The sequence below is a fragment of the Molothrus aeneus genome, unplaced genomic scaffold (genome assembly GCF_037042795.1).
Source record: "Molothrus aeneus isolate 106 unplaced genomic scaffold, BPBGC_Maene_1.0 scaffold_239, whole genome shotgun sequence".
NCBI classification, from domain to species: Eukaryota; Metazoa; Chordata; class Aves; order Passeriformes; family Icteridae; genus Molothrus; species Molothrus aeneus.
In genome coordinates, this window is record NW_027098903.1 from 59884 (window position 1) to 78262 (window position 18379).

The following is an 18379-nucleotide window of genomic DNA, read 5'->3' on the forward strand; positions in this document are numbered from 1 at the left end:
TGTTCCCCCGATGTCCCCAGTGTCCCCCCAATGTCCCCAATGTCCCCTCAATGTCACCAATGTCCCCAATGTCCCAAATCCTCCAACAATGTCCCCCAATGTCCCCAATATTGTCCCCAATATTGTCCCCAATGTCCCCACTCCTTCAATGTCCCCACTGTCCCCAGTGTCCCCAGTGTCCCTTCCATTATCTCAACCCCCTCCAGTGTCCCCCATGTCCTCAAATGTCCCCAACTCCCAATGTCCCCAAATGTCCCCAATGTCCCTTCCATGTCCCCATCCTCCAATGAGCCCCAATGTCCCCAATGTCCCCAACCCCCAGATGTCCCCGATGTCCCCAAACCTTCCTGATGTCCCCAATGATGTCCCCAACCGCCCCAGTGTCCCAAATGTCCCCCAACCCCCTGAATGTCCCCAGCCTCCAAATGCCCCCAAATGTCCCCAAACCCCACCAGTGTCCCCAATGTCCCCAAATGTCCCCAAATGTCCTCAATGACCCCAAGGTCTCCTCCGTTACCTCAACCCCCCAAATGTTCCCAGTGTCCCCAAATGTTCCCAGTGTCCCTGAATGTCCCCAACCCTCCCAATGTCCCCAATGTCACCAACCCCCCCAAGGTCCTCAAATGTCCCCAAATGTCCCCAATGTCCCTGAATGTCCCCAACCCCTCCCATTGTCCCCAACCTCCTCCCCAGTGTCCCCAATCCCCCCAACCCTCCCAATGTCCCCAATGTCCCCAAACGTCCCCAATGTCGCCAAACCCCCCAATGTCCCCAAATGTCCCCAAATGTCCCCAACGGTCCCCAACACCCCCATTGTCCCCAAACGTCCCCAATGTCCCCAATCCCCCAGCTCCCAAATGTCCCCAATGTCCTCAATGTCTCCAAGCCCCCCAATGTCCCCAAACCCCCCCCAGGTGTCCCCAGGTGTCCCCAGGTGCCACCAGCCTCTCTCGGGGTCGTTATTTGGGCTTTATTGATTTTTGGGGTTTTTTTTTTCGGGGGGGTTTTATGGCTTTGGGGACCCCCCCGGCCCCACACGGACACACCCGGGGGGGGAGGGGACACACGGGGACACCGAGGGGACACCGGGGGGGGACACACCGGGGTTTGGGGGTCCCCGGGTCCCGTTTGGGGACAAACACACACAAAGGGGGGCGGGGGGAGGGGCACGGAGATTTTGGGGGGGACACACACAAAGGGGGGGGGGGTGACAAAAATGGGGACCCTTTTTAAGGGGGGGGCACACCCCGAGGTCCTTTTGGGGTCCCTTTTTTGGGGGGGACACCCCAAGGTCCCTTTTTGGGGTCCCTTATTGGGGGGGGGTAAACTTGGGGTCCCTTTTTTGGGGTCCCTTTTTTGGGGTCCATTTTTTTAGGGGGGGGTTACTGGGGGTCCCTTTTTTGGGGTCCCTTTTTTGGGGGTCCCTTTTTGGGGGTCCCTTTTTGGGGTCCCTTTTTTAGGGGGGGGCACCCCGAGATCCTTTTGGGGTCCCTTTTTTATGGGGGGGACACCCCGAGGTCCCTTTTTTGGGGTCCATTTTTTTAGGGGGGGGGTTACTGGGGGTCCCTTTTGGGGTCCCTTTTTTGGGGTCCCTTTTTGGGGTCCCTTTTTTTTAGGGTCCCCCTCCCCCATTTTGGGGTCCTTTTTTGGGGTCTCCCTCTCCCTTTTTAGGGTCTCATTTTTGGCATCCCTTGTTTTAAGGTTTCCTTTTTTTGGGGTCCCCCCCGATCCCTTTTTTTGGGGTCCCATTTTGGGGTCCCTTTATTTAGGGTTTCCTTTTTTTGGGGGTCCCTTTTAGGGGCTTTTTTGGGTTCCCCCCCTCCCTTTTTGGGGATCCCTTTTTTTTGGGGTCCCCCTCCTCCATTTTGGGATCCCTTTTCTTGGGGTCCCGTTTTTTAGGGTTTCCCTTTTTGGGGTCCCCCTCCCCCCTTTTTTGGGGTCGCCATTTTGGGGTCTCCCCGCGAAATTTTTGGGGTCCCTTTTTGGGGATCGCTTTTTTTGGGCTCCCCCCCCTCCCCCATTTTTTGGGGTTCCCCCCCCCCCCCCCAAACACGAACGGACACACACGGGGGGGTGGGGGAGGGGCGGGGGGGGAGCCCCATTTTTTTTTGGGGGGGGGGGTCCCCTTCACCCCCCCCCCACCCCCCCCCGGATTTTGGGGTTCACAGTGGGGGGGGGCGGGGCCCCCCCGTGTCTTGGGGGGCCCGGGGGGGGCCCGGGGGGGGCCGGGGGGGCCCCCATGGCTTCGGGCCCGGCGGCCCCGGCGGCTCCGGCCCTGCGGGACCAGAACGGACCAGTATGGACCAGTATGGACCAGTATGGAATGGTATGGACTGGTATGGACGGGTATAAACCAGTATGGACCAGTATAGACCAGTATGGAATGGTATGGACTGGTATGGACGGGTATAAACCAGTATGGACCAGTATAGACCAGTATGGAATGGTATGGACTGGTATGGACTGGTATGGACGGGTATAAACCAGTATGGACCAGTATAGACCAGTATGGACCAGTATGGAATGGTATGGACTGGTATAAACCAGCACGGACTGGTAAGGACCAGTACAGACCAGTATAAACCAGAATGGACCAGTATAAACCAGTCCAGGCCAGTATGGACCGGCATGGAAATGGTAACTCCCAGTATGGACCAGTGTCCTCCCAGTATGGCCCCAGTGCCCTCAGTATGAAAATGTGAATTCCCAGTCCCTCCCAGTCCCTCCCAGTTTGCCCAGTTTGGCTCCCGGTCCCTCCCAGTCCCTCCCAGTTTGCCCAGTTTGGCTCCCAGCCCCTCCCAGTCCCTCCCAGTTTGCCCAGTTTGGCTCTCACCGCTCAGGGCGGGCCCAGGGCCTCTCCCGGGGCCGCTTTGTCCCGCGGGGCCGCCTTGGTCAGAGCCTTCTCCTGGGGACGGACGGACACACGGACACGGGGACACACAGACGGACACACGGACACGGGGACACACGGACGGACGCACAGACACACGGACACACGGACACGGGGACACACGGACGGACGCACAGACACACGGACACAGGGACACACGGACACGGGGACACGGGGGGACACACGGACGCCAGGATGGACAGAGGGACACACGGACACGGGGACACGGGGGGACACACGGACACACAGACGGACACACGGACACGGGGACACGGGGACAGAGGGACAGGGAGGGGACAGGGACAGACGGACGGACACAGGGACAGGGACACAGGGACACAGGGATGGGGACAGAGAGCGAGAGGGACACGGACAGAGGGACGGAGGGACACAGGGACAGGACAGGACAGACGGACGCTGTCAGGGATCCCGAGGTCCCCTTTGGCTTCCAGGGGCCCCCTATGGGGTCAGGGGGGTCCCTATGGGGTCAGGGGGGTCCCTATGGGGTCAGGGGGGTCCCCATGGGGTCCTGGGCTGCCCCTATTGGTCCTTTATGGGGTCAGAGGGGTCTCTATGGGGTCAGGGGTTCCCCAAAGGCTCCTATGGGATCCTTATGGGATCCTGGGGCTCCCTGGGGGATCTTTATGGGATCTGGGGGTTGCCTACGGGGTCCTGGGGGTTTTGGGGGTCCCAGGTGGGTTTTGGGGGTCCCCAGGTGGGTTTTGGGGGGCTCCTGACCTCCACCAGGGTGTGCCAGTGCTCGATGGGTTTGTGGGGGATCCTATGGGGTCCTTATGGGGTATGGGGGGGTTCCTATGGGATCTGGGGGTTCCCTATGGGGTCCTGGGGGTTTTGGGGGTCCCCAGGTGGGTTTTGGGGGTCCCCAGGTGGGTGGGTTTTGGGGGGCTCCTGACCTCCACCAGGGTGTGCCAGTGCTCGATGGGCTTGCGGGGGTTCGCCAACATCTGCGCCCAGTGCTCGCGGCCGGGGCCGTCGGCGTCGCTGCCCACGCGGCACAGCCCGATCACCTCGTTGTGCCCGATGCTATCGAGGGGTCACAGGGGTCACAGGGGCACCCCAAAAAAACCCAAAATCCCCCCCCCCCGAGAATAGCCTAAAAAATCCCGGTTCTGTAGGACACCGAAATCCCCAAAAACGGCCCCAAAATCCCACAAAACGACCACAAAATCGCCCAAAACGACCCCAAATCTGGCCCACCCACAACAGTCCCCTCATCCCCTCAAGACTGATTTTGGGGGGGTCAGGAGGATCCCAAAAAACCCCAAAATCACCCCTAAAATACCCCAAAAATCCCCCATTCTGCAGGACCCCAAAATCCCCCCAAACGACCCCAAAATCCCCCAAAATTATCCCCACATACCCCAAAACCCCCCCAAATCACCCCAAAATTCCCTCAAGAACCTTCAAAGACTCCAAAATTCCCTCCAAAGACCCTCCCCAGTACCTCCCAGTACAAACCAGTTCAACCCAACAATGACGACAACATTGACGTTCTCATGTTGGATGTCAACCGAAGAGAATCCCATTGATCCAGGATGACCCCAAACACCCCAAAGCCACCCCAAATCACCCCAAAATCCCCTCAAGACCCTTCAAAGACCCCAAAAGACCCCCAGAGACCCTCCAAATCCCAGCCAGATCTTCCCAGTACAAACCAGTTCAACCCAACGATGATGATGACGTTCACGTTTTCACGGAGGACGTCAAAGAAAGAGCATCCCATTGCGCTGGGATGACCCCAAACGCCCCGAAATCCCCCCAGATCACCCCAAAACCTCTCCAGGACACCACAAAGACCCCAAAATTCCCTCCAGAGACTCCCCAGTACCTCCCAGTACAAACCAGTTCAACCCAACAATGATGACGACGTCGACGTTCTCATGTTGGACATCAACCAATGTCAACCATTGCTCTGGGATGACCCCAAATGCCCCAAAACCCCCCAAAATCGCCACAAAACCCCCCAAAATCGCCCCAAACCCCCTCTAAGTCCCCCCAAAAATCTCTTCAGAACCCCCTAGGACCCCCTAAAACCCTCCCAGTACAAACCAGTCCAACCCAACGACAGCGGCCACGTTGACGCTCTCACCTTGGATGTCAACCAGTGTCAACCACTGCTCCGGGATGACCCCCAAAACCCCCCAAAACCCCCCAAAACCCCCCCAAAACGACCCCGAAACCTCTCGGGGCCCCTCCCCGGAGCCCCCAGGGCGCACCAGTCGTAGTCGACGACGGCGATGGTGAGGCTGACGTGGTGCACGCTCTCGTGGGGCACGTCGAACACCAGCGCCTCGTTGTAGTTGGGGTTCAGCGTGTTCTTCTTGATGGACGTCTTGCGCTTCTTCAGCCGCCGGCCCTCGGCCATCAGCGAGGCCTTCACGTAGGGGTCTGCGGGGGCCCCCCGCACGCCCCGTGGAGCCCCAAAGCGCCCCCAAAATAACCCACAGGGCCCCACAGGCCCCGAAACGTCCCGTAATGGTCCATAGAAGCCCGTAACAACATCCCATAATAACCCATAATAACCCACAGGCCCCGAAACGTCCCATAATGGTCCATAGAAGCCCGTAACAACATCCCATAATAACCCATAATAACCCACAGGGCCCCACAGGCCCCGAAACGTCCCATAATGGTCCATAGAAGCCCGTAACAACATCCCATAATAACCCATAATAACCCACAGCAACCCCTATTGACCCACAGAACCCCATGGAACCCCATGAACGCCATAGCACCCCAAAACACCCCATAATAACACACGGGACCCCATGGACCCCATAGCACCCCATAATAACCCATAGACTCCATAATAGCCCATGAACCCCATAGCACCCCATAGCACCCCATAGACCCCATAGATCCCATAACAACCCATAGCACCCCATAGCACCCCATGGAACCCCATAGAACCCATGGAACCCCATAGAACCCCATAGCACCCCATAGCACCCCATAGACCCCATAGATCCCATAACAACCCATGGAACCCCATAGCACCCCATGGAACCCCATAGAACCCATGGAACCCCATAGAACCCCATAGCACCCCATAGACCCCATAGATCCCATAGCAACCCATAGCACCCCATAGCACCCCATGGAACCCCATAGACCCCATGGAACCCCATAGAACCCCATAGCACCCCATAGACCCCATAGATCCCATAACAACCCATAGCACCCCATAGCACCCCATGGAACCCCATAGAACCCATGGAACCCCATAGAACCCCATAGCACCCCATAGACCCCATAGATCCCATAACAACCCATAGCACCCCATGGAACCCCATAGAACCCATGGAACCCCATAGAACCCCATAGCACCCCATAGACCCCATAGCACCCCATAGAACCCATGGAGTCCCATAGAACCTCATAGAACCCATAGCACCCCACAGACCCCATAGCACCCCACAGACCCCATAGCACCCCATAGAATCCATAGCACCCCATAGCACCCCATAGAACCCATAGAACCCCATAGACCCCATAGAACCCATAGCACCCCATAGACCCCAAAGCACCCCAAAACAGCCCATAATAACCCACAGACCCCATAATAACCCACAGACCCCATAATAACCCATAGAACCCCACAGACTCCATAGACCCCATAGCACCCCATAGAACCCCATAGCACCCCATAGACCCCATAGAACAGCCCATAGACTTATGGATCAATGACACCTGAGCACACCTGTGACACACCTGAGCACACCTGTACACACACCTGTGCACACCTGGACACACCTGTGACACACCTGTGCACACCTGGACACACCTGTACACACCTGTGACACACCTGTGACACACCTGAGCACACCTGTGACACACCTGAGCACACCTGGACACACCTGTACACACCTGTGACACACCTGAGCACACCTGTACACACCTGTGCACACCTGGACACACCTGTGACACACCTGTGCACACCTGGACACACCTGTACACAACTGTGCACACCTGTGACACACCTGTGACACACCTGTACACACCTGTACACACCTGTGACACACCTGAGCACACCTGTACACACCTGTGACACACCTGAGCACACCTGTGACACACCTGAGCACACCTGTACACACCTGTGCACACCTGGACACACCTGTGACACACCTGTGCACACCTGGACACACCTGTACACACCTGTGCACACCTGTGACACACCTGTGCACACCTGGACACACCTGTACACAACTGTGCACACCTGTGACACACCTGTACACACCTGTACACACCTGTGACACACCTGAGCACACCTGTGCACACCTGTACACACCTGAGTAGCCGGTGAGGTCCATGGCGCGCAGGTTGGAGGCGCGGATGACGGTGACCGTGAGGCGCCCGGCCGTGGGCAGGTAACAGAGGGAGAAATTCACCTCGCCCAGGTCGGCCTTCTCCTGGGGGACAGGGACAGGTGAGGGACAGGTGAGGGACAGGGACAGGGACAGGGACAGGTGAGGGACAGGGACAGGTGAGGGACAGGGACAGGTGGGACATGAGCAGGGGTGAGGGACAGGGACAGGTGAGGGACAGGGACAGGTGAGGGACAGGGACAGGGACAGGGACAGGTGAGGGACAGGGACAGGTGAGGGACAGGGACAGGTGGGACATGAGCAGGGGTGAGGGACAGGGACAGGTGAGGGACAGGGACAGGTGAGGGACAGGGACAGGGACAGGGACAGGTGAGGGACAGGGACAGGTGAGGGACAGGGACAGGTGGGACATGAGCAGGGGTGAGGGACAGGGACAGGTGAGGGACAGGGACAGGTGGGACATGAGCATGGGTGAGGGACTGGGACAGGTGAGGGACAGGGACAGGGACAGGGACAGGTGAGAGACAGGGACAGGGACAGGGACAGGGACAGGGACAGGGACAGGGACAGGGACAGAGACAGGTGAGGGACAGGGACAGGGACAGGGAGAGGTGAGGGACAGGTGGGACAGGTGAAGGACAGGGACAGGTGGGACAGGTGAAGGACAGGGACAGGTGGGACAGGTGAGGGACAGGTAGAACATGAGCACGGGTGAGGGACAGGGACAGGTGAGGGACAGGGACAGGGACAGGTGAGGGACAAGGACAGGTGAGGGACAGGTGAGGAACAGGGACAGGGACAGGGACAGGTGAGGGACAAGGACAGGTGAGGGACAGGGACAGGGACAGGGACAGGTGAGGAACAGGGACAGGGACAGGGACAGGTGAGGGACAAGGACAGGTGAGGGACAGGGACAGGGACAGGTGAGGGACAAGCGAGAGACTGAGGGACAGGTGAGAGGCGAGCAGAGATGCGGGGACAGGGACAGGTGGGACAGGTGCCTCCAGGTGTCACCTCCAGACAGGTGGGTACCGTGGATCACCATCTCTGGAAGGTTCTCCTGCACCACCTTTCTCACGGACTTCCGAGGTTTTTTCTGGGATTTTTTAGGAGTTTTGGGGTCTTTTTGGGGCTCCCCACCATTTCAGTGTCCACTCACCCCATCCCCTCCTGGATGTCCCTCTGGTGACCATCTCCAGAAGGTTCTCCTGCAACACCTCTCCCGTGATCTTTTTGCATTTTTTTCCTGGGGTTTTTCCAGGACTTTTTAGGAGTTTTGGAATCTTTTGGGGTTCCCCATGGGTTCCCCACGATTTCAATGTCCTCGAACAACCTTGAACAACCATCTCTAGAACGTTCTCCAGGACCACCTGCTCACCTCACCTGTCCCATGACCCTTTTCTATGGAATTTTCAGGTCTTTTGGGGTTCTTCCTTTCTCCTCGTGGGTACCCCAAGATTTCAGCGTCCACTCACCCCCGTCCCCTCCTGGATGTCCCTCTGGTGACCACCTCCAGAAGGTTCTCCAGCACCATTTACCCCATGAATTTTTGGGGTTTTTCTGGGATTTTTTTTTTTTGATTTTTTAGAAGTTTTGGGATCCTTTTGGAGTTTCCCAAGATTTCAGTGTCCACTCACCCCTGTCCCCTCCTGGATGTCCCTCCAGATGGAACCTCTGGTGACCACCTCCAGAAGGTTCTCCAGCACCATTTACCCCATGAGTTTTTGGGTTTTTCTCTGGGGTTTTTTAGGAGTTTTGGAATCTTTTGGCGTTCCTCATGGGTTCCCCACAATTTCAATGTCCGCTCACCCCTGTCCCCTCCTGGACGTCCCTCCAGGTGGCCACCTCCAGCAGGTTCTCCAGCACCACCTGCTCATCTCACCTGTCCCACAACCCTTTTTTATGGAGTTTTGGATCTCTCTGGGGCTTCCCACAATTTTTTGGGGCTCCACGCAATTTCAATGTCCACTCACCCCCGTCCCCTCCTGGATGTCCCTCTGGTGACCATCTCCAGAAGGTTCTCCAGGATTACCTGCTCACCTCACCTGTCCCATGACCCGTTTTTTTTATGGAATTTTGAGGTCTTTTGGGGGCTCCCCACCATTCCAGCGTCCACTCACCCCCGTCCCCTCCTGGATGTCCCTCCAGATGGCCACCTCGGGCCGCGCCTCGGCCGCCTCCAGCAGGTTGTCCATCACCACCTGCCCGATGAGGTCGTGCCGCGAGAAGCGGTCGAAGTCGTAGACGCTGAAGTGCAGCCGCCGCGCCGGCAGCTCGGCGAAGGGCACCCCGAAGCTGAAGGTCTCGTCCCACTCGGGGTTCAGCGTCCTCCTCAGCACCTTGGTCTGGAACTTCTTCTTGCGGTCGGGCAGCAGGTAGATCTTCACGTAGGGGTCCGAGAAGCCGTTGGAGTCCTTGGCCGGCAGGTCCCGGGCGCGCAGGACGCGCACCAGGAGCTGCTGGGAGCCGTACGAGTAGCGCAGGGACACCTGGAGGCGGCCGCACGGAGGGGACGCGGGGACGCCGCCGGGGCCGCCCCCGGGGCCGCCGCCGGGGCCACCGCCCCGGGCACCGCCCGGCTCGGGGTCACCGGCGGGGCCGTAGAGCTCGGGCTGGATCTGGCCCAGGTGGGCAGGGGGCTCCTCGGGGACCGGGGGCAGCGACGAGCTGGGGAGAAGAGATTTGGGGTCAGAGAAGGTTTTGGGGTCATGGATTTAGGGTTTGAGATGGTTTTTGGGTGGGGGATTTGGAGTCAGAGAAGGTTTTGGGGTGGAGGATTTGGGGGATTTAGGGGATTTGGTGTCATGGATTTGGGGTTAGAGGTGGTTTTGGGGTGAGGGATTTGGGGCTAGAGAAGGTTTCGGGATGGAGGATTTGGGGGATTTAGGGGATTTGGGATGGGGGATTTAGGGTTGGAGAAGGTTTTGGGGTGAGGGATTTGGGGTTAAGGATGGTTTTGGGATGGAGGTCTGGGGGTTAGAGATGGTTTTGGGGTCTTGGATTTAGGGTTTGAGATATTTTCTGGGTGGGGGATTTGGAGTCAGAGAAGGTTTTGGGGTGGAGGGTTTGGGGGATTTAGGGGATTTGGTGTCATGGATTTGGGGTTAGAGGTGGTTTTGGGGTGAGGGATTTGGGGCTAGAGAAGGTTTCGGGATGGAGGATTTGGGGGATTTAGGGGATTTGGGATGGGGGATTTAGGGTTGGAGAAGGTTTTGGGGTGAGGGATTTGGGGTTAAGGATGGTTTTGGGATGGAGGTCTGGGGGTTAGAGATGGTTTTGGGGTCATGGATTTGGGGTTAGACATGGTTTTTTGGGTGGGGGATTTGAGGTCAGAGAAGGTTTTGGGATGCAGGATTTGGGGCGTTTGGGGGATTTGGGGTGGAGGACTTGGGGTTAGAGGTGGTTTTGGGATGGGGATTTGGGGTTAGAGATGGTTTTGGGGTCACAGTTTTGGGGTTAAGGATGGTTTTGGGATGGAGGTTTTGGGGTTAGAGAAGGTTTTGGGATGCAGGATTTGGGGGATTCAGGGGATTTGGTGTCATGGATTTGGGGTTAGAGGTGGTTTTGGGGTGAGGGATTTGGGGTTAGAGGTGGTTTTGGGGTGAGGGATTTGGGGTTAGAGGTGGTTTTGGGGTTGAGGATTTGAGGTTTGAGATGGTTTGGGGATGGAGGAGTTGGGGTTAGAGAATGTCCCCAAATGCCCCCAATGTCCCCAAATGTCCCCAAATGTCCCCAAACGCCCCAACCCCCCCCCCTTACCTGCCGCCCATCCCCCCACCGAGCTGCTGCGAGGGGACGCTGGGCAGCCCCCCCGCCCCTCCCCCACCGTCCCCCCCAAATTCGGGGGGACCCTGGGGGGGTCCGGAGCCGGGGAGGGGGAGGGGCGGGGGGAGGGGCGGGGCCAAGCCCCGGGACCCCCCCCCAATTTCGGGGCAGGGCCCCATGTCCAGGTAGCAGCGCTCGGGGGCGGGCTCGGGGGGGTCCCCCCGGTCGGGGAGGGGGTCCCCAAAAGGGCCCGGAGCCCCGCCCCCCCCCCCCAGGCCTTGGGGGGGGTCTTTCCTCGGGGGGACCCCCCCGGGACCCCCCTTGTGGCGCCAGGGGACCCAGCAGAGCTTCCAGGAGACGAAGAGGGAGACGCCGAGCAGGACCAGGCCGCAGAAGGTGACGATGACGGAGAGCAGCGACACCGACACCTCTGGGGGGGGGGGACAAAATTGACCAAAATCACCCAAATTCAACCCAAAAATATCCAAAAAAATCCAGAAAAATCCATCCAGAATTCACAGAAATTCACACAAATCCACCCAAACCCCCCTAGCAGGACCAGGCCGCAGAAGGTGACGATGACGGAGAGCAGCGACACCGACACCTCTGGGGGGGGGACAAAATTGACCAAAATCACCCAAATTCAACCCAAAATTATCCAAAAAAATCCAGAAAAATCCATCCAGAATTCACAGAAGTTCACACAAATCCACCCAAACCCCCCTAGCAGGACCAGGCCGCAGAAGGTGACGATGACGGAGAGCAGCGACACTGACACCTCTGGGGGGGACAAAATTGACCAAAATCACCCAAATTCAACCCAAAATTCAATAAAATAACAAAAAAAAATCCAGCCAGGATTGACCAAAATCCAGTCAGGATTGCCACACCCCCAGCAGGACCAGGCCGCAGAAGGTGACGATGGTGGAGAGCAGAGACACCAACACCTCTGGGGGGGTACAAAATGATCCAAAATTAACCAAAACTCAGAAAAATCCATCCAAAATTATCCAAAAAATCCAGAAAAATCCATCCAGAATTGACCAAAATCCACCCAGAATTCACAGAAATTCACACAAATTCACCCAAACACTCCCGGCAGGACCAGGCCGCAGAAAGTGACAAGGATGGAGAGCAGAGACACCGACACCTCTGGGGGGGACAGAATTAACCAAAATCACCCAAATTCAACCCAAAATTAACCCAAAAATCACAAAAATGTACACAAAATCCGCAAAAATCCACTCAAGAATCACAAAAATCCAGCCAAGATTGACCAAAATCCAGCCAGGATTGTCCCACCCCCTCAGCAGGACCAGGCCGCAGGAGGTGACGATGATGGAGAGCAGAGACACTGACACCTCTGGGGAGGAGAGAGACCCAAAATCACCCAAATTCAACCCAAAATCCACACAAAATCTAGAAAAATCGACACAAAATCCATAAAAATCAAATCAAAAATCACAAAAATCCAGCCATGTTTGACCAAAATCCAGCCAGGATTGTCCCACCCCCTCAGCAGGACCAGGCCGCAGAGACACCAACACCTCTGGGGGGGACAAAATTAACCAAAATTTACCAAATTCACCCAAATTAAACCCAACATTAACCCAAAAATCACAAAAATGTACACAAAATCTGCAAAAATCCACTCAAGAATCACAAAAATCCAGCCAAGATTGACCAAAATCCAGCCAGGATTGTCCCACCCCCTCAGCAGGACCAGGCCGCAGGAGGTGACAATGACGGAGAGCAGCGACACCGACACCTCTGGGGTGGAAGATGACCCCAAATTAACCAAAATCACCCAAATTCAGCCCCAAATTCACCAAAATACAAAAAAAAATTCCATAAAAATCCATCCAGAATTCACAGAAATGCACCCAAACCCCCCAGCAGGACCAGGCCGCAGAGGGTGACGATGACAGAGAGCAGCGGCACAGACACCTCTGGGGGGGGATAAAATCACTCAAAATTCACCAAAATTCACCAAAATTAACCAAAATCCACTCAAAATTACAAAAAATCTACACAAAATAACAAAAAAATACACCCAGAATTGACCAAAATCGAGCCAGGATTGCCCCAAACCCCCAGCAGGACCAGGCCGCAGGAGGCGACGATGACAGAGAGCAGAGACAGCGACACCTCTGGGGGGGAAAATCACCCAAAATTCACCAAAATCCAGAAAAATCCACTCAAAAGTCACCCCAAATTATCAAAAAGTCCAGAAAAGTTCACTCAGAATTCAAAAAAATCCACCCAAATCCACCCAAAATCCACCCAAATCCATCCAAATCTCACCTAGTTCACTCAAATTCACAAAACTCCACCAAAAATCCAGCCAAAATTCACAAATATCGACCCAAAATTCACCAAACTCATAAAAATCACCAAAAGTTCACCCAAATCCACATAAATCCACCCAAGTCCACTCAAATCTACCCAAAATTCACCCAAATTCACAAAAATCCACACAAAATAAAAAAATCCACTCAAATCTGACCAAAACCCAGAAAAATCCACTCAAAATTCACCCAAATTCATAAAAGTCCAGTTAAAATTCACCAAAATCCATGAAAATCCACAACAGTTTCCCCAAACTCACCAAAATCTGCCCCAAATTCCCCCATTTCACACAAAATCGACCCAAAATCAACAAGGATCCAGGAAAATTCACACAAAATCCAGAAAAATTCAACAAATTCCACTCCAGATCCACAAAATTCACTCAAAATCTGCCCAAATATTCTATAAATTCAGCTAAATTTAAAAAAAAAATCTAGAAAAAGTCATAAAAATCCATACAAAATCCTCCAAAATCCACAAAAAAAAAAAAAACCCACCAAAATCCACCCAGAATTCACCCAAATTAATAAAAATCCACTCAAAATTTTACCCAAAAATCCACCCAAAATTCACCAAAATCCACTCAAATTCCACACAAATCCAACCAAAATCCCACCAAATTCACAAAATTCCACCCAAAATTGACCGGGAGACCCAAAATTACCCCAAATCAACTCAAAGTCAACCAAAATTCCGCCAAATTTCACCCAAATTCACTCAAATTGACCAGAATCCACCCAAAATGAACCCAAAAATCCACCCCAAATTCCCCCCAAAGGGATCCTAATTGCTGGGGGGGGAGGGGGGGGGTCCCAAACTTGGGGGGTCCCAAATTTGGGGGGGGGCACATCCCAGGTGTGTGCCCAGGTGTAACCCAGGTGTGCCCAGGTGTGCCCAGGTGCACTGTACCTGTGTCCAGGTGTACCCAGGTGTAACCCAGGTGTGCCCAGGTGTGCCCAGGTGTAACCCAGGTGTGCCCAGGTGTATCCAGGTGTACCCAGGTGCACTGTACCCGTACCCAGGTGTGCCCAGGTGTGCCCAGGTGTACCCAGGTGTACCCAGGTGTACCCAGGTGCACTGTACCCGTACCCAGGTGTGCCCAGGTGTGCCCAGGTGTACCCAGGTGCACTGTACCCGTGCCCATGTGTGCCCAGGTGTGCCCAGGTGTATCCAGGTGTACCCAGGCGCACTGTACCCGTGCCCAGGTGTGCCCAGGTGCACTGTACCCGTGCCCAGGTGTGCCCAGGTGTGCCCAGGTGTGCCCAGGTGTGCCCAGGTGTGCCCAGGTGTGCCGTACCTGTGTCGGCGGGCCGGGGGTGCCCGCGGTGCCGCAGCAGGTCGGTGAACTCGAGGCAGCGGGCGTGGGGCGGGCGGGCGCGGGGGGCGAAGCAGAGCTCGTGCACCAGGCGCAGCGCGCTGCGGCAAACGTCCTCCTCGTAGTCCCCGGACATGGCCTGGAAACGGGGAAAAACCACGGGAAATTGGGAAAAAACGGGCGGGAAAACGAGATTTTGGGATTTCTGGGTGTGGTGAAAAAACGGGGGGAAAATGTGGAAATTTGGGGAAAATATGGAGAGAATACAGACGACATCATGAGGCAAATGTCCTCCTCATAATCCCCCAACATGGCCTGGGAAATGGGGAAAAAACAGGGGAAATTGGGAAAAAATGGGCAGGAAAATGAGATTTTGGGGATTTCTGGGTGTGGTGAAAAAACGGGGGGGAAAATGTGGAAATTTGGGGAAAATATGGAGAAAAAGGTTCTCCTCCTACTGCCCAGACTGGCCTGGAAATGGGGGGGGGGGGAAATGGGGAAAAAAATGGGGGGAAAATGGGAAAAATTGGGAAAAAATGGGGGGGAAATGAGGTCTTTGAGATTTTTGGGATACGGTGAAAAAATGGGGAAATTTGGGGAAAATATAGAGAAAATACACAGTGATAAAAGTATAGGATAAACGTTCTCCTCGTAGTGCCCAGACATGGCCTAAAAAATGGGGAAAAACACGGGAAATTGGGAAAAAATGGAGGGGAAAATGAGCTTTTTGGGATTTCTGCAAAAACGGGGGGAAAATGTGGAAATTTTGGGGGAAAATGTGGATAAAATATGGGAAAAAATGTCCTGCTCATTGTCTCTAGATGGGGTCTGGAAATGGGGAAAAAAATGAGAAAAAAACACAGAAAAAATGGGAAAAATGTGGGGGAAAATGAGATTTTTGGGATTTCTGTGTGCAGTGAAAAAATGGGGGAAAAATGCGGAAATTTGGGGTAAATATGGATAAAATATGGAAAAATGTTCTCATTGCAGTCCCTGGACATGGCCTAAATAAAAAATGGGTAAAAAAGGGGGAAAATGGGGAGAAAAATGGGGAGGAATGGGAGAAAATGGGGAGGAATGAGGAAAAAATGGGAAAAGGGGGAAAAATTGAAAAAAAAAAAGGAGGGGGAAAAGGGGAAAAATGGGGGGAAAATGAGGGGGAGGAATGATGAAAAAATGGGGAAAATTGGGGGGAAAATGTGCAAAAAGTGGGGGCAAAATGGGGAAAAAATTGGAAAAAAAACGTGGAAAAAACATCCTGGTCGTGATCCATGGATGGGGGTGGAAAAAAATGGGATAAAACCGTGGAAAAATGGGCAAAAATGGGGGGAAAATGTGGGAAAAATTCTCCTCGTAGACCCTGGTGGTGGCCAGTGCAAAAAAATGGTGCCCAACACACCTGGGCACACCTGGGCACACCTGGGCACACCTGGGCACACCTGGCCCAGCCCCTTCCCTTTTTGCCCCTCCCACTTTAGCCCCTCCCACTTTAGCCCCTCCCACAGTGGCCAGGCTTAAGCCCCACCCATTTAAGCCCCACCTTGTTAAGCTCCTCCCCTTAAGCCCCTCCCATTGACCCCACCCTCTTAAGCCCCTCCCCTCAACCCCTTCCCCAATAAAGTCCCTCCCTTTAAGCCCCGCCCATTTCAAGCTCCACCCCTTTTGCCCCACACCTTTAAGCCCCTCCCACTTTAACCCCTCCCAATGAAACCCCTCCCCTTTCAGCCCCTCCCATTTTAGCCCCGCCCCTTAAAACCCTCCCCTCTACCTCCACCCATTGAAGTCCCTCCCCCTTTCAAGCCCCACCCCCCTTTAGGCCCTGCCCACCCACCTTCTTTTAAGCTCCTCCCCTCAGACCCCACCCCTTTAAGTCCCTCCCCCTTGAGCCACACCCATTTAGGCCCCGCCCCCTCTCACCTTTGGGGTCTCCCGACTTTGGGGGGGGTCAGAGGGGCCCGGGGGGGGGGAGGGGGGGGCGGGGCCGGGCCATGGAGGGCGGGGCCAGGGGGGGCCCCTCGCGTCACCTGTGGGGGGTGGGGGGGGACAAAAATGAGGGGGGGACACCCCAAAAGTGACCCCAAAACGACCCAAAATTACCCCAAAAATGACCCCAAAATGACCCCAAAATTACCCAAAAACTGACCCCAAGTGACCCCAAAATGGCCCCAAAAAGTGACCCCCAAACTGATCCCAAAATGATCCCAAAAGTGACCCAAAATTACCAAATGACCCCAAAATGACCCAAAATTACTCCCAAAGTCACCCCAAAATTACCCAAAATTACCAAATAACCCCAAAATGACACAAAATTACCCCAAAAGTGACCCCAAAATAGCCCCAAAAAGCCACCCCAAAATTGCCCCCCAAAATCCCCACCCCAAACACCTAAACCCCAAAATCAGCCCCGCACACCTGAACCCCAAATACCTGAACCCCCCAAATCTGCTCCACATCACCTTCCCCACAGACCTGAACCCCCAAAATCAGCCCCCCAAAATCAGCCCCACACACCTGAACCCCAAAATCCCCACCCCAAACACCTGAACCCCAAAATCAGCCCCCAAACCTGCACCCCTCACACACCTGAACCCCAATACCTGTCCCCCCCGAAACGACCCCGAAAATCTTCCCCTTCCAAAACTGCACCCCAAAATCCCCTCCTAAAATCAGCCCCACACACCTGAACCCCAAAACCTGCATCCCTCACACACACGAACCCCCAATACCTGCACCCCAAAACCGCCCCCATCACCTGAACCCCCACACCTGAACCCCGATACCTGCACCCCAAAATCAACCCCACACACCTGAACCCCCAAAACCGCTCCCCAAAATCAGCCCCCCACACCTGAACCCCAAAATCCCCCCTAAAATCAGCTCTGCACACCTGAACCCCCAATACCTGCACCCCAAAACCGCTCTCCATCACCTGCCCCACACACCTGTCCCCCCAAAACCGCCCCCATCACCTGAACCCCCACACCTGAACCCCCAAAATGACCCCAAAAGCTGCACCCCACACCTGAACCCCAATACCTTCACCCCCAAATCACCCCAAAATCAGCCCCACACACCTGAACCCCCACACCTGAACCCCTCAAAAGCGCCCCCCAAATTCTGCCCCACACACCTGAACCCCTCAAAACCGCTCCCCATCACCTGCCCCCCACACCTGAACCCCCAAAACCGCCCCTCAAAATCAACCCCACACACCTGAACCCCAAAACCCCACCCCAAAACCTGCACCCCACACCTGAACCCCAACACCTGCACCCCCCAAAACCGCTCCCCATCACCTGCCCCCCACACCTGAACCCCCAAAACCGCCCCCCAAAATCAACCCCACCCCTCCCCCCCCCCCACCTGCCCCCCATCACCTGAACCCCCAAAATCGCCCCAAAATCTCCCCCCGCCCCCCCCCCGGACCCCGCGGTCCCTCCGGCCGGGCCCCGCTCACCTGCCGGCCCGAGCGGAGCCGAACGGAGCCGAACGGAACCGAGCGGAGCCGAACCGGAGCCGAACCGGCCCGAGAGGCACCGAGCGGAGCCGAACCGGCCCGAGAGGCACCGAGCGGAGCCGAACCGGCCCGAACCGCAGCCGAGCGGTGCCGAAGGTGGCCGGGAGGAGCCGATGGGAGCCGAGAGGGGCCGAGCGCGGCCGGCAGGTGCCGAGAGGATTCGGCTCCGCCCGGCGATATCGGGGAGGGGGCGGCGG

The 18379-nt window shown here is 55.7% G+C and overlaps 1 protein-coding gene across 1 annotated transcript; it reads right to left on the bottom strand.

The window, feature by feature from the left end:
* Positions 1-962: 962 nt before the first annotated feature.
* SYT3 (synaptotagmin 3) lies at positions 963-16619 on the bottom strand. The gene is made up of 10 exons (XM_066570140.1): positions 16583-16619; positions 14648-14804; positions 10996-11431; positions 9357-9903; positions 7200-7320; positions 5128-5299; positions 3805-3934; positions 2834-2905; positions 2248-2275; positions 963-1016 (listed from the first exon to the last, which is right to left on the bottom strand). The coding sequence occupies exons 2-8, from the start codon at positions 14799-14801 to the stop codon at positions 2837-2839; spliced, it is 1629 nt and encodes a 542-aa protein (XP_066426237.1). The 5' UTR covers positions 14802-14804; positions 16583-16619; the 3' UTR covers positions 963-1016; positions 2248-2275; positions 2834-2836.
* Between the last annotated feature and the right edge of the window lie 1760 nt (positions 16620-18379).